Below are 15049 nucleotides of genomic sequence, written 5' to 3' on the forward strand. Positions count from 1 at the left end.
CTATAAAGTATTAATTCAAAGCTGAGAGAGCCCAGCTTGTTTCTGAAATACAATATGGCATTATTATTTTAATAACAAGCTGGTTTAGTATCATACACATTTTATACCAAACCTTACTGTCAAGTTCCATGTTTTTAATTACATAGTAGAGTCATAAAAGGACTATTAGTTGTTCTAACACCTTCTTTTAAAGCATTCTTTTTATTAACACTTGTTCCTGTCATATCTGAGCACCAAGCAACCAACCATCACAGCAGAAGACATACACCACAGCGAAGAGCTGTGCATAGTTCCCTTTCAGGACCAGGACAGGAAGAGGTGATAACTTGATTTTTTCCAATGGAAGCTACAAGCTTTTGTAGGTCTTTCAACCTAGAAGCCTCTACTGAAGTAACGCATGCAAATTGTAACAAAGCTAAAAGCACAAGGTAGACTCCTGTAGTTAAAGTCCTTTGTTAAGGCCCTGTCTTGGAAACTGCTTATCCAAATATGCTTAAACTATGTATGTGAGTAGAGCACCTGACTACCAGTAGTGCAGAACACGCACAATAAAGTCACTAAACTTACACTTCACGCACCTAAGTTACCTGGCTGATTAAGGGCCTTATTTCTACTTTCCTAATAACATGTTGAACAAACAGCAATGCTTTTAAATTTGAATGTTTTATCAGGCAAGGTAGATGTTCAGAAACAAATCAATTCAGTTGCTTTTTGCTACCACATTGTTTTCCTATTTGGTAGCTGAATTAATCATACAAGAGATAAATTTTTGCCAATCTTTTGCATCGTGGAAGACAGAAAAGAAAGACATGTCATGCCAGCTCTCTTATTCATACAGGAGCCTCAAAATTCTTCAGAATTTGATTATCAGGTATATAAAGCCCAGTATTTATGTCTAGCTGAAGGATGAGTCTCCCTCTCAGTCACCTCCTGGCATCAGACATCAGTAGCTCTTGAGTAACAAGAAACCTCTGCAGAATGTAGCCCTTAGCACACTTCATTCACTTTTCTCATTGGCAAAACAGAAACAAGAAAAATATTTTGCCCTATTAATAACTAACTATTCATCAGGCAATTCCTGATGAAGAAAAAACAACTATTGCCTTGAATTAAAATGACTAACAATCAAGACATTACTATAAAACACTGCAGAAGAAGGTGCCTTTGTTTTTTAATAAAGTGTAAAAGAAACAATTTAGCTAAAGATTAGACTTTTTTTAGTTCACTAAGGTGTTCTTTCTTTCAAATACTGCCCAATGTGTATGCATAACTAGGTCAGCTGAAGAGATAAGACTGACACTTTGTGCTGTTTGGTTTTGGTTTTTGGGTTTTTTTTATTTATAAACATGTGTAGTACACTCTTGGAAGCACTCATTTTCACACTTTATGTTAACACATATGTTCTCCCATAAAAAGCAACTGTTCTCTAGAGTCTTTAATACTTTGAATAGAAATTTTACCTCTTCCCCCCTCCCCAGGTAAAAGACATTTGGCAATACCTGCATTTGTTCTGTTTCTGGTCTCTCAACTGCCTCTGCTAGTTTCTGTAGGACTAAGTATTTGTTTTCAGCCACTGATGTAAAGAGGAGCTTCAGATCATTCTACAGGAGACAACAACAAATTATAGCCAAGCACAGCACAAACAAACTGGAAAATATTTTATGTTCCAAAAGCACTGTAAAACATTATAATGTTATTATGTCAGCACTACAGCATAAAAATTTTCAACATTGAAAGCATCATAATTAGCCAATGCAAAACATACATCACTGAAAATCCTTAACTGGATATGTATGAGCTAAAAGCTAAAGCAACTCCTATTCAAAACATAATCTGTGAACACCTTTCTGCTTTTGCCTTCCAACTAGATAAATAATTTATTAAGGGTTATTAGCTTCATTTAACAAAACCGTGTTATTCTTCTGTAATTTATTTAACCACATACACTTGTAAAAAAGCTAGGTTTTACTTTTCAAGACAAGCTTTTTTCATCACAAACTTGAGCAAATATAGCAAAGTAGTAAACAATGCTTCAGCATACTACAGGGCTAACTATACATGACAGCTTTTAGAGTACCTTATCAGACTAGACACATAAATATTACACTTTACAATTTTTCCAAGCTACAATCAAGTATTCTTTTTTTTTCATGCATTCACCTCAACAGAAAAATATCAGCACATTATTCTAAGACTTTCAGCATTATATAGAGGGTGCATTACTGATTTTTTTTGCAATAATTCTTTTAAATACCAAATGTTAATGGTGTAACAATAATGCACAGGATTCTAATCAACATGTCTGCTTTCTTCAGCAAAGGAAGGTCTTTCATTGGAAAATGTTGAATATTTTTTTCCTATCTGCTGCAGAGGAAAGGTTATGGAGTTTGGAGAGAAATCCTGAGCAACAACCTATGAAATGATGATCCTAACCTAACGACACCAGGGATTTATTTATCCTTTTTTTGTTGTAATTTGTTTTTTCAATAGTACTAAACCATACTAGAGGCCTTATATGATAATAATAGTAGACAAGGTAGAGACCAAGTAAGATGTAAAAGCATTTTCGAACTCTGAAAAGATTTCTAAAAGTGCACATTTCTGTACTATCTTCATTTTTTCTGCTTCGCCCAACACAGACAGCTTGTGATACAAGCTCTTATACAGTAACAGGATAGCTTAAAGATGGTCCAAAAGGTTGGAATCATTATTCTGTTTTCTATCTTATCCCAGCTAATAAAAACAATGTTCTCTATCATTTACGAAACTACAAGATGGATAGAGTGGAACTCTAAGTTGATTTTGCGTTTGATAACAGATGTCCACAACTTCCTTTTATGTTATATGCCACCAGGGTGAGAAAGCACGGGATGAATGATCACTTTACAGTAACTGCATGAATTGCAGAAGGCCTGTAGCAGAGAGTTTAAATTTTGGATCATGACTTGGGTGCCAAGTTTTGCATAGCCTAAGTACAAATTGATTTTCTAGTAAAAACCTGTGATAATCTTGTGCTTTTGATTTGGTACCAAAAATTCTCATTGCTTTGAGAATCACATCCTTTATATCCCCATTTGACATGTACCCCTGTTACTGCCTTCACATGGGCATCATACCTTGAAAGTCACTATTTGCTGGAGCCGTTCTTTCATCTGATGGCATCTCTGGTTTACTACTGACTCCAGTAAGGTCAGCCTTCTCAGGAGACTATCCAAAGTGTGTTCTATAATATCCCTATTATCACCACTCTCAGGAAATATCTGAGCAAATAAATTCTGGTTCTTCTCCATTTCTTCAGTTACGTCTTTGATTTCTTTGGCGAGAGACTGATTTTGTAGAAAACAAAGCAAAGTGATAATCAGACACTCTGGAAAGCAGGCAGACATGTTACCGTAACCATTGGCAGTGCATTGTATCTGCAGTGATACAGTGGCTTTTTTACACACAACAAAGTTGTGCAGCTGTAGTATTTCTGATAGTAAAAAGACTCCAGACCGCTATGAGGAAAACAAGTGCTGGAACAAAATGATGTAGAATCATAGTATCATAGAATGGTTAGGTTGGAAAGGACCTTTAAAGGTCATCTAGTTTAACTCAACTGCAATAAGCAGGGACATCTTCACCTAGATCAGCTTGCTCAGTCCCACTCAACCGAATGTTTCTAGGGATGGAGCATTTACCACCTTCTCTGGGCAACATGTTCCCGTGTTTCACCACTCTCATAAAAATTTTCTTCCTTATTTCTAGTCTGAATCTAAACTCTTTTAGTTTAAAACCATTAGCCCTCATCCTATCGCCATCCCCCCTAGCTCCCTCCCTTCCCCTCCCTCTTCCCCACCCCCAACTTCCATGTTGATGAATTTGTACTGTTTCTATAGCCCAGATCAGTCTTCCTTCTTTTCCACTTCATTTCAATTTCAACAGTGTGGTGTTTGCTAATACTTAGCAAAGAAGTGAAACAAAAGGCTCTATGTTTAGTTCTCTTTTGACCAGGCAAAATTTGCATCAGGTGCTGCTTTCTGCAACATTCCCTACACAATCAGTGAAGTTACTTCTACCAGTAGCAGAATACTGCAACTACATAGAAATTATGACAGCAACATGTCACTCATCCAGGATGCTAATATTTACTTTCTAAACACTATGTAAAATGCACCCTTTACTGGCAATTTAAAGAAAGTCATATTCATGGATTCCTTACCTCTTGCTTGCAGAGGTATGTTTCTGTTTCTTCCTCTGGCAACAGAGGTGTAGCAACAAAGACCTGCTTTTCCACACCATCCAGCCACACAGATGTGGCTGTGACACCATCATACAGCTTCTGTTCAAGATGCACGCTCTCCTCCACCTGTCCAGCCTGGGCGATAGGAACCAGAGAAGTCCAGAGCAGAAGCACAAAATACTCTTTCTAATGTCTAATATTTGGGAAAGGGCTGGATTTTCAGGTGGGAGCTAGAGTTTTCAGTGTAAATGTTACTCTGGATAGATGTAGAGGATAGGTGTAAAGCCAACTGAAATGTTACCTCAGATGACACTTCTTCAAGGGCCTGATTCAATTCAACCAATACTGGTGACACTAAGGATTTATCTTCATCCTGTCTTTCCTCCTTATACAAAGGCATTCCAGGTATCAGTCTGTTTGGTCTGCTATAAAGCTGCTGAGAGAAAATTACTAATTAGGATGCTTCTACCATACACAGGACATAAAATTCAGCTACACAGATTCTACTGCTGACTGAGGATACCACCAAACAATGTTCATGATCCTCCCTCGATCGTTCTGTCATGAATATCTTGAATAGAAGATTGCTCAACAAGAAGTTTACTAGAAGTGCGGGATAAATGCCTGTGGCCAGAATTAGCACTGACTTGGTTTTACCAAAAAAGTTATTAATTACTGTTGAATAAATACAAGACATTAAGAACTCTGGAAGATGATTTTAATGTAGTGTAACATAAAGAATAGCGGGCCTGGGTCCATTGACAATAAAATGAAGGATGTATGTTAATATAGATCTTGAAATGTTTCCGGTTTAGTTGATTAACCCCTGTTCCTTTCAGTAAAATTTCTGTGGCTGAAATCACTTGCTTCTTTGTCACATACCCACTAAGATCAAGAATTGAATGTAACCCTTAAATTCAAACTGAAAATACCAGTTTTTCCTCTGAGTTGTTACCAGAGTACTGGTCAATTCCAGAGGGATGATTTGTTAAGAGAATTACCCTGGGTTAGATTAGTAGTTCAAAATTTTGTCTGAGCCCTTTCTTCCTTTCTAGTTTATTCACCGGAATGGTAGTGCAATTGAAACTACTTTGAACAAGACTGATGCTAGTGCCATTGTTTAATAGTTTTTAAAGATTTCACAAAAGTAAATTGTTCCATATTCTTTGCATTAACTACATCATCTTAATGCATCCACTATGCACATACTGTATCTCATGTGACAACCGCTTTCATAGAGAAAATGCAAAGAGAAATTAAAAATAGCTACCAGATGTTCATGTTCCAAAGCCTTTTGGAGCAGTCTTTGCTTGGTATTGAATTCCTGGTTCAGGTTTTCCCATTTCACCTTCATCTGTTCTTCAGATGGTGGTTTCTCACCTTCCAAGGCTAATTCCTCAGAGAGTGTATCAAGTTTCTCACTGAACAGGACGATGCATAAAGGTTTAACAAATACAAAAGTTCAACTGCATAAGGTGCTTATTTCCTCTTTCAGTTAGGGAATACTATATTTAAAGTGGTACTTTTTAAAGCTTTGACTTGGGTTTGGGGTTTTTTTGGATAGTAAGACGAAGGCTGGTTTGTAACAGAGAGTTGTTCTTGCCAGATGGGATAAAATGCACTTTCTAAGAAACTGTTTAGAGTTGCAAGTACCCATATTAAGTAAAAAAAGAACCCAAAACAAACCTGACTGAATATACACTACATTGAAATGTAACCTTTAAACAAGCTTTACTTCAAAGCACAAAAGAAAATATTTTATCTGACTTCTTCCTGACCTCCTCTCTCAAAATGCCAGACATACCCTGATATTTTAATGCAGTACAAGACTATGAGTTTAGCTTTGGTAAACAGTTTTTTTCTGTTTGATTTTTTTTGTGTGTTTGTTTCTATAGTATAACATCATGTGACAGAAGGAAGCCTCAAACAGAAGGAGATAGGTACTTTCTGGCATTATAATAGAAAATCACATTGAATTAACACAAATGCTGAGGAAAAGTACCTACTGAGTATAGCTTACATTCCCTATGCATAAGTCTTGGTTCTGGCCCTTCATGAACTACCTTCATGTTCTAGACTTTGGCATGCTGGAGTAGCCACAAAGATGCTCACTACTACTGAGATACATCAAGGAAGTATTTTAACTGAACAACTGACTGCTCATTGATTCTCAAGCAGGTAATGTTCACCCTGGCCTCCTCTTCCCTAGACCCTGAGCTTCTCACTCCCTGAAGGTCCTCAGCAGCAGAAGACAGTAGGTTTCTTCTGCCTTCTCTAGGGCAGAAGTCTCTCCCAGTCAGAGCTGAGGCTTTTACAGACATCTACTTTCCTCCAAAATGGGAAAGTGTGCAAGAAAATAGACCAGAGATGAAAGTTGAAATACACAAGGCCTCAAAAAGAAATATTTACTAACTGCAGGAAAAATAAAATTAAGCAATGAGTATCTCATCTGGGAAGATCTAGTGACAAAGGCAGACAAGGTATTAGAGATCAGCTATGATTCACACAGCAATGCTGGACCATGAAGCTATATTAACTGATCCACTGCTTGTCTAATAAATCCTACTAGTTTCTAATTTTAATGTGATGCTTGATAGGTGATCTGTTAGCACGAAACAGTTTGTGTAACTATATTATCAGACCTCTGAGTTATAAGCCAGGACAACAGTATCCTAGGTGCAATATAAAAATGGAAAAAAAAATTAGAGGATTATATGCAGAAGAGGGATGTAAACATAAGGTTGACAAAGCACAGTTACATAAATTTACTTCACAGAAGAACACATGAAAGCACACCTTGTACACAGGCCTTCTGGAGCACCTTGCTGTGTTAGGATTTCTTCTCCACGGCATGCTACTGACCGAAGTAGATTCTTCTGCTCTTCTAGTTCTTGTTCCAGCTCCTAGCATAGCAAGTTACAAAACCCGAAACAAACCTCAAACAGATTGTTTTTGTCTGTCATGCAATGGCTGAGCTATTTCTGATATGGCTGGCTTGAGCATCAAAAGCAGTGCAAAATCTCCACTGAGGGACACAGAAAAATTGGGTACGTAAACTGGGTTGTTGAACTACTTGACTAATGCCATGCAGTTTCTGGAACCTAACCTAGTGAGGATGTCTGCGTATCATACAACCCAATATACCTTGCAATCTGTGTATCCTTGCTTCTATAAAGACAATGTTGACTACTATTCTGAGCAAATACCATCATCTCCTTGGAATAACTTCAAGGGTTGATTCAATTCAATTCTACTAATGGACAATGGAATGATTAAGTGAGCTGACCATGGTCACCCAGGACCTCTACTCTGCCTGGCTGTCACAGATATAAAACCGTGAGCTCATATGCACCATTGCAAAAGCACCGAGTAAGATTTCAGTGGAAATACTAACAAGAATGGCTCAGCTACAGTGGTAAGCACAATCGAAACACGGGAGTAAAAGAAATGCAAAACACTGACTTTCTGTTGCTGCAGAGTGCTCTGCTGTTGCTGTGAGCGAGTGGTTCTTGCTTGTGCCAGCCATTCTTGGACACTGGGGCTTTGTGAGGAAACAAAATCCAGATCACTCTCCTCCTTTTCTTGTAATGATCCCTGCTTTAAGAGAAGGAAATACAGATTTTACAAAATGTCTTATATTGCTAGAGCACTGGCAGGTCCAGCTCGTAAGTCAGAACCACAGGTAGTGCCACTTTCCACCTCCCAAGCTGCTGGCTCACATAAATTCTGAAGTGAGCAATGACTTTTAGATTGCTGACTTCTACTGGTCATTGGTTATTAGCAAGAAAGCACCACTAAAAATGTAACAATAAATATGCACTACTGTACTTAGCAGAGTAAGAGACCAGAGATCAGAGACCGTGGAGTGATGTCTTTCTGAAGACTGTCATGCTTCTCCTAAAAAAAATAGCATTGATCTGTGAAGGAGGGTGCATCTTTAACTGGTAATGATGGGAATCCATGGGTTGCTGCTGCCAGGTTTTTAGTCTAATTAAAGCCAATTTCTTGTCTAACTAAAAATGAGAGAATGCTAGTTGTCATCCTGGTCAAAATCTACTTATCAATAAGTATATAACTCTACCCATGGTTGTCAGAAACACAGTCAGTTAGCAGCAGATTATATGATACAAACATACCATAAGAGAGACCAAACCACAGAATGTTATAATAGAACAGCAAAAGCAACAGTTCTTTCACTTCATACTTCTATCATTAAATTTTTCCAACATGAGTGAATAGACAAGCTTTCTATGTAAGCAGAGCAAAATAGAGCAAATGCCTTAATAGTTCCAAAAACTGCTTTAGCAACTTCTTGATTTCTGAAGGCCATGTTGGCTGTAAATTTAAATTATTTTAGCAGCCAATGTATTAAAATGTAGGAATTTTAACACATTAGGCCTAATGTTAAAGGCAGACTTGTAGGCCTGGCTACTTAGATCTACACACCTATCTAGATTTATTTAATATTACTTGCAGGCACACAATGACTGTAGTTTGTGCTTTTTGTGCTGTAAGAGCGAAAAAAGCAAGCAGGTATCTACAGCTGGAAAGAACCATATTACCCCTTCCTCTATGAAACAGCTTTGTTTCACTAAGGATTCAGTTTGCAGGTAAACTGTGATACTTTATAGGAACAAGTTTCCATAAAAGCTGATGTGGCTGGAGTGTGAACAATGTCATTATAGGGTATCAGATTAGGCAAAGAAAATATTATGTGAGGGATTAAGAGGGTCTGGAATTCTAATTTTTCTATTAAAAATGAGAAAAAAAGAAAATACTTCTGTAAATTGTAAAAAAAAAATCTGCTTCATTTTATATGCTCTAGGGATAATAGCTGTTCAACTTGTAAATTCCTTTTGAGGACAGTATCCAGTTCATTGCATTTGGGCAGGCTGATTGATTTCAGTTAGATTTTGAGTCTCCTCTGAAAAGAGGGTTGAGAAGCTACAATTTTGGAGTTAAGACATATAGTAAACCTGCATAACCATATAGATCCTGCAATACCAAAGAGTGTAAAAGGGATTGTGGCATTTGTGGATGCAATGAGGTTTTGCAAATACGTTACTGTGCACACTTTTTAGATCAAAATTATTTGTGAACCAGATTTTATCATTCTCAAATCAGAGAGTGTAAGTTTAAAAAAAGCACTTCCATTTTTATTTGAATTTTGTCTGAAGGAACTGCATTACATTTCCTTTAAACAGTCAAGGAAATTAATGCTTGAAGTTGTCATTCTTGGGAACTATCCACTCCAGCATAGAAATAGTTGGGAAAACCTAAAGAAAATGGTGATAAAATTGATCTTTCAAAGGAGTTCAGAATTGTAAAACTTATATCGGGCATATTTCTCTTGTGGAACTGAAGTCATCCCTCACACACACACACTTTGTAATAAAAAGTAAAGAAACACTATGTTTTTTTACTGCAGAATCCATTCTACTTCTTTGTTTTATAAGGAGTCTATTTATTGCCCCCAAGTCACAGAATTTAGTAGTTAACAGTAATAAAGCAATGTTTTGTATATCTTTCGAAGTGCTTGCAAAATGTTAGATTTGGAATCAATGTAGTGTGGAACTCTCCTGATCCAGCACGTTCCTGATAAGTTTCACTGCTTTACTCCATGAATAAAACAGCTGGTCAAATCACTGTTTCCATATCATTAGGAACATTCATTAATTAAAATTAGAAGGAAAATGGAAATTGCTGCAAGGAAGTCACAGAATCTCACACCAAGTCCTAAAAAGCCTTGTGCCACATAAATAACACATATGCTGAAATACTGCTTTAAGGAAAGTACAGCTTAGTCTAAAACGTTCTTGGTCTTGCAGTGCAACTTGGAAGGACCCTTCCTCTTCTGGGTGCAGGCTAGTCTATGCCTCTGTGCAATTACAAGGTTACCAGTACATCTATAGAAATGTATATGTCTGAAGTTCTTGCATGCATGAGCAACAGTGCTGTTAGCATGTGAAGTTTCTCAGGGTTAATAATGGCAGTGGAAAGAGTTAAGGTATTTTGGGGCATCTGATGCTCTGAGCATCCATAAGAAATACTTTATGCCTGACTCTTTGTGAAAAGACACGGTAGATTTTCTCATTTGAAAAGAATTGCTCAGTAAAAATTTGAGGATGTTATACTACCTATACCTATTTTCTTCCACAATCCATATGCGAAGTCCAAAAAAGGTTCGCAATTCATAATGAAACTTAAGTCTTGCATGCATGTAGCATCTTAATTGATTCATATTCTACATCTGCAAATTATGTTTTTGTTATTTTTGATATTAGAAAAGTATCCAAGAACCTGTTTTAAAACTTCAAACTAATTCACATCATTGTATTTTAAATTGCAGCACATTTTAAAATGCAGCACGCATATTTTAAAATAAAGCAAAACAGTTCATGATGCTTTTTTGTTTCATAAGTAATATATTAGAATACAGTATTATATGCCTACATGCTGTTGACAACACTTTTCACTTGTCTAAGCATGACATTTAAAATAAAGAATAACATTAAAGTTACTTCATCTTAGAGGCAATAGGAATAAATACCTGGAGTTTTTCCATGGGTTTTTGTGTGTGTGTGTGTGTGTGTGTTTGTTGTGGGTTTTTTGGGAAGTTAAGTTTTGTAGTTATCCAGTTGCTTTGGACTAAAAATAGTTCTTAGCATGTCAAGTGACTTTTCAAGCTAACCTCACAGTAGGCTTTAATCTGCTAGAAATCTTTGAAGCTTATCATGTTTAATTTGCACAGCAAAGCCCAGAAAAGAAGTAAAAGGAAAGGCAGGGCAGAGTCACAGCAGGGCAAGCAAATTCAAAACCAGAGAGTCACATTACATGGTTGGGTTTCTTGTATGTATTCGGTTCTCCACACGCTAGTTTAACCTAAAGAATGACCAAAACCAACTGTTAAATAAAATGAACTAGTGGCAATAAACAGACCAATGCTGCTAATAGGACAAGACTGAGGTTAAATGTATCTTTATTTATATGGTATAATGATGCCACTAAGTATTAGCCATATTTTAAAAAAAATTCACTACCTTCTGTTATCCGTCACTGTGTTGTGCACACTGTACAGAGAAAAGCATGTATTTAGGCTTCTTTTGCGGGGGGAGGGATCCTGCCCCAGAGCACATGCAATCTAAAGGGACTGAGAACTTGAAGAGAGTATATCCAGACCAAGCTAATCATGTATCTACTTCATTATTGTCCTTTCAGTGAAGATAGTGAAGTTCGAGTAGTTTCATCATGAAATGGTACAACGAAAAAAAAGTGAAAACAACAAGCTAAATCTTGCTAGGCAGTTCTTTATTTTAGAATGTAATTCCATTTACTAACTAAAGATGAATAGCTCAAACTAAATCAGTAAAATACTTTTACTCCTTTCCCTAGTTGCATAAAACTGCTATGAAATCCCTCGAACTCCTGTCCACCATGAAGCCAGCTGGAAAAACCACTTACCTGAATGTTGATCTGTTTGTCGTGGAGCACTCTCTGCAGCTCCAGAAGGCTGCCCTTCAGCGTCCTGAGCTTCACAGCCAGCTGCTCTGCCTCATCCTTCGTGTGAGCTTTCCCCTCCATAAGCAAATTCTCGTTGTGCACGGACAACTCTGACAAGGCTACCACCTTCTGCTCTATTTCAACCAGCATGTTCTGCAGCAGCAAAAACAAAGAACCGAATTCATACATTTTTCCAGCATCTGTCACTCTTTCTGGCAAGACGACCTGTGGCCTACCTCACCCTCTGCCAAGCTAAGGGCAAGTCAGATTATCACTGCTTTGCCTTCCAGTCCCTTTCAGAGTCCTTAGGAATATGCTTGCAAATGTTTGCATTTGCCATTTCTGTTTGCAACCTTTTTCAAAATAAGAAAGTAAAAAGTTATTTGAAACAAAGGATTTGTTCTAGAGGAGATTCCCTTTATTTTCACATAAAAGGTAAGGATGGCTAAGATGCTAGACTGACATCCATAATGACAAGGAACAGAGCACGCAGCTAGTTACTTCTTTCCTCTTCTTTCATGTACACTTAGTGAAGTGCTTCCTACCTCCTGCTATATGTTGCTCCAGTTGCATTAGTAAGCTTCTCTTCTCACTATTTGCTCTTTCTGATTGGTGCATGACGGACTTAAGGATTTCTGTATAATCCTCTTTAGTCTAAAGAGAGACTTAAAGTGACAAATCTCTGGCATGTTTACTCTCAAAAGCTACTTTCCTGACATTCTATTAACTGTTCATGTATTACAGACAGTGCATATTTTCATCTTCAAAACTCAAAGCACCTACAATTCTATTCTGACAGCACGTTTTTGTTTCCATAGGAACTATCAACTGAAAACATACAAATATTTCTCCTGAAGGAATGAGTGCAGGATAAAATGGCAAAGTCTCTAAAAAATGGAAAAAATATAGGACTTTATATAAGACTTACCATGTTAATTTTTTAAGAATCAGCAAAAGAACAGCAGTATTAACTTTTCCACAAAGTTAACTGTTCTTGAGTTTCCTAAAGATTGTATTAAAAAAAAAATTGCTGCTTTGTTTAAGTTCACAGGGTTTAACCGTATACAACAAAACAGCTTCCAAGGATGGGTGATGAGAGAACACCTGAGACCGAGCAGACTGAAAATTCCAATAATGAAGCAGTGTCAGTGGAAATTTAACTAGATGTTGAATTCATCAGACTTACACGAAACTTAACTCCCATTTAACATAAAATACTCCAGATACTCATTCTTCAGCATGAAAAGGGATATTCTGTCCATTTGTCTATTGTCTATCTTGTAATTTTAATTATAATGAACGTACAGTTCTAAACTCTCATTTAAAAATGGAAGATCCCCATTAATTTGAGAACCTGGGTGTTATGACTGATCCAAGCCTTGTTAGGAAAAGTATATGCAATTACTCCTATTGTAACAAAATGTTTTCCCTCAGTTGTTTTGGTATTCTGGGTTGAAATAATATTATATCCATAAAACCAGTTACTACTCATTATTATACTTCAATTTTGAATGTATGTAGGGATTACTTGTGAAGAAAGCACTACACTGCCCCAGCCACCACTACTAATGCAAGTGTGTTATTCAGCTGGAAAAGGAGGAGTAGGAAAGTATACTGCAGGTGTTTTCATACCTATCAAGTGAGCTGTTCAATGACTAGCTTGAGTGGAGCAAAAACTGCAAGTGAAGCAAGTATTAGGCCTTTAAACGAAACCAAAATGCTCTCTGAAAGTTGCGGAGCTTCCAGCGGTCTTCCAGTCAGGATATCTTGTTTTCCTACTGCTACGTTTACATCTGCTGCCTAAAGCACTGTTTTTAGTCTTTAATTAAAGTAATGAGGAACAGGCTATATTTTATTTCACGATTCATGGATGACGCTAACTGAGCATGTATGAGGTGCTAACAAGCTCAGAAACTTCTTCCCCACTAACATGTTCGCACATCCCACTCAGTAAAGGTCTTAATATTAACGCTCCGTATTTGTCTCTTTGTTCAGATGAAGCTATGTCCAGCCTGATCATCTCAATGTTACAGGACTGGCAATTTTACCTGACAGTCTACCAGCTGTGCTTCCATGTCCATAGGTTCCTCAGCAGTAACCAGAGCAGTGTCCAGCGTTGCTCGGGTATTGAGTAGCCAGTGGTCAAGCTCATCAGCTTCACAACGGTACCTTTGAAGAGCCTGCTCTTGCCGCTGTTCTTCCAGCTGCTCATTCAGTTTTTCCTAGAGGTACAAATTGCATTTTACTTTTTAAAGGAAATGCATCACAACCGTCACTTTTAAAAATTTTTCCCTCTCTGTCTCTCACAACTTCCATATAGTATTTATGCCATAATAAGCCCTGTCTTTCGTAAGTTGGAAACCCTTACAAAATATTATTGTTTTGAATCGATGACCATGCTTTTCTGGTGACTGAAATTCTGTTTCAGTTCAGTCACTGTATTTCTACTTCCTTCACTAGATCTTTGCTATTACAGCCTCTACAGATAAGGCCTTTTCTGCCTCCTCTTGCTGCTCTCCTTTGGGTTCCCCCCCACCTCCGATTCAGATTGCTCAGCTAGCACAGCACTGTTTGCTTAGGGAGAAAGATGCGTGGGACCACCAAGCTGGGAGTGGGCTGCACGGAAAGGACAGAAGCTTTGCCTTTTTTGACAGCAGCAGGCTGTTAGCCTTATTGTCTCTCAAAAGAGGTGCGAGAGGGTATTTCAAGGACCCAACAAAAGAACCAGTGGACTTTCGGTGCAGCCACCATGGGTGAAGAGAAGACTGAAGAGCTGCCTATATTGTCTGGCCTCTCAGAGGATTCCTGGGCTGTGGGGTGTGGAAGGACACTAAGCTCCAATGGCTGCTGCAGCAAGGGCACCGCAGTAACACAGACTCCCTGGGCCATCCGTCAGCTGGTCCATCCATTTAACAGACAGGGAATGATCAGCAAGGCTTGCTCACTCTTTAGTAGTTCCATATGAATTTGAAAACTGGCTGAACACCTGGACCCAAAGGCTGGTGATCAGTGGCCCAAAGTCTAGTGAGAGACCAGTAACAAGCCTCAGCATATTTACGGATGACATGAAATGGGAGGAATGGCTGAAACACCAGAGGGTTGTGCTGCCATCCAGATGGACCCTGACAGGCTGAAGAAATGGGCTGACAGGAACCTCATGAAGCTGAACAAAGGGAACTATGAAGTCCTGCCCCTGGGGAGCAACAATCCCAGGCGCCAGTATATATGCTGGAGGCCAATCTGCTGGAAAGCAGCTTGGCAGAAAAGGACCTGGGGGGGTCCTGGTGGATACTAAATTGAACACGAGCCAGCAATGGGCCCCTGTGG

General features: G+C 38.1%; 1 protein-coding gene across 14 annotated transcripts in view; it reads right to left on the reverse strand.

The window, feature by feature from the left end:
* SYNE1 (spectrin repeat containing nuclear envelope protein 1) overlaps positions 1 to 15049 on the reverse strand; it is a 330006-nt gene that overhangs the window by 92841 nt on the left and 222116 nt on the right. For 11 of the 14 annotated variants that reach the window (XM_040598155.1, XM_040598156.1, XM_040598152.1 and 8 more), the window contains 9 exons: positions 13771 to 13944; positions 11684 to 11875; positions 7685 to 7819; positions 7019 to 7125; positions 5493 to 5643; positions 4524 to 4658; positions 4202 to 4357; positions 3117 to 3326; positions 1500 to 1601 (listed from right to left, as the gene is read on the reverse strand). In XM_040598155.1, the coding sequence (XP_040454089.1) occupies positions 1500 to 1601; positions 3117 to 3326; positions 4202 to 4357; positions 4524 to 4658; positions 5493 to 5643; positions 7019 to 7125; positions 7685 to 7819; positions 11684 to 11875; positions 13771 to 13944 (1362 nt within the window). The remainder of the gene's footprint in view (positions 1 to 1499; positions 1602 to 3116; positions 3327 to 4201; positions 4358 to 4523; positions 4659 to 5492; positions 5644 to 7018; positions 7126 to 7684; positions 7820 to 11683; positions 11876 to 13770; positions 13945 to 15049) is intronic. The other 3 variants (XM_040598145.1, XM_040598157.1, XM_040598146.1) reach the window with 2 other exon arrangements.

This window comes from Falco naumanni, chromosome 6 (genome assembly GCF_017639655.2).
Source record: "Falco naumanni isolate bFalNau1 chromosome 6, bFalNau1.pat, whole genome shotgun sequence".
Lineage (NCBI taxonomy): Eukaryota > Metazoa > Chordata > Aves > Falconiformes > Falconidae > Falco > Falco naumanni.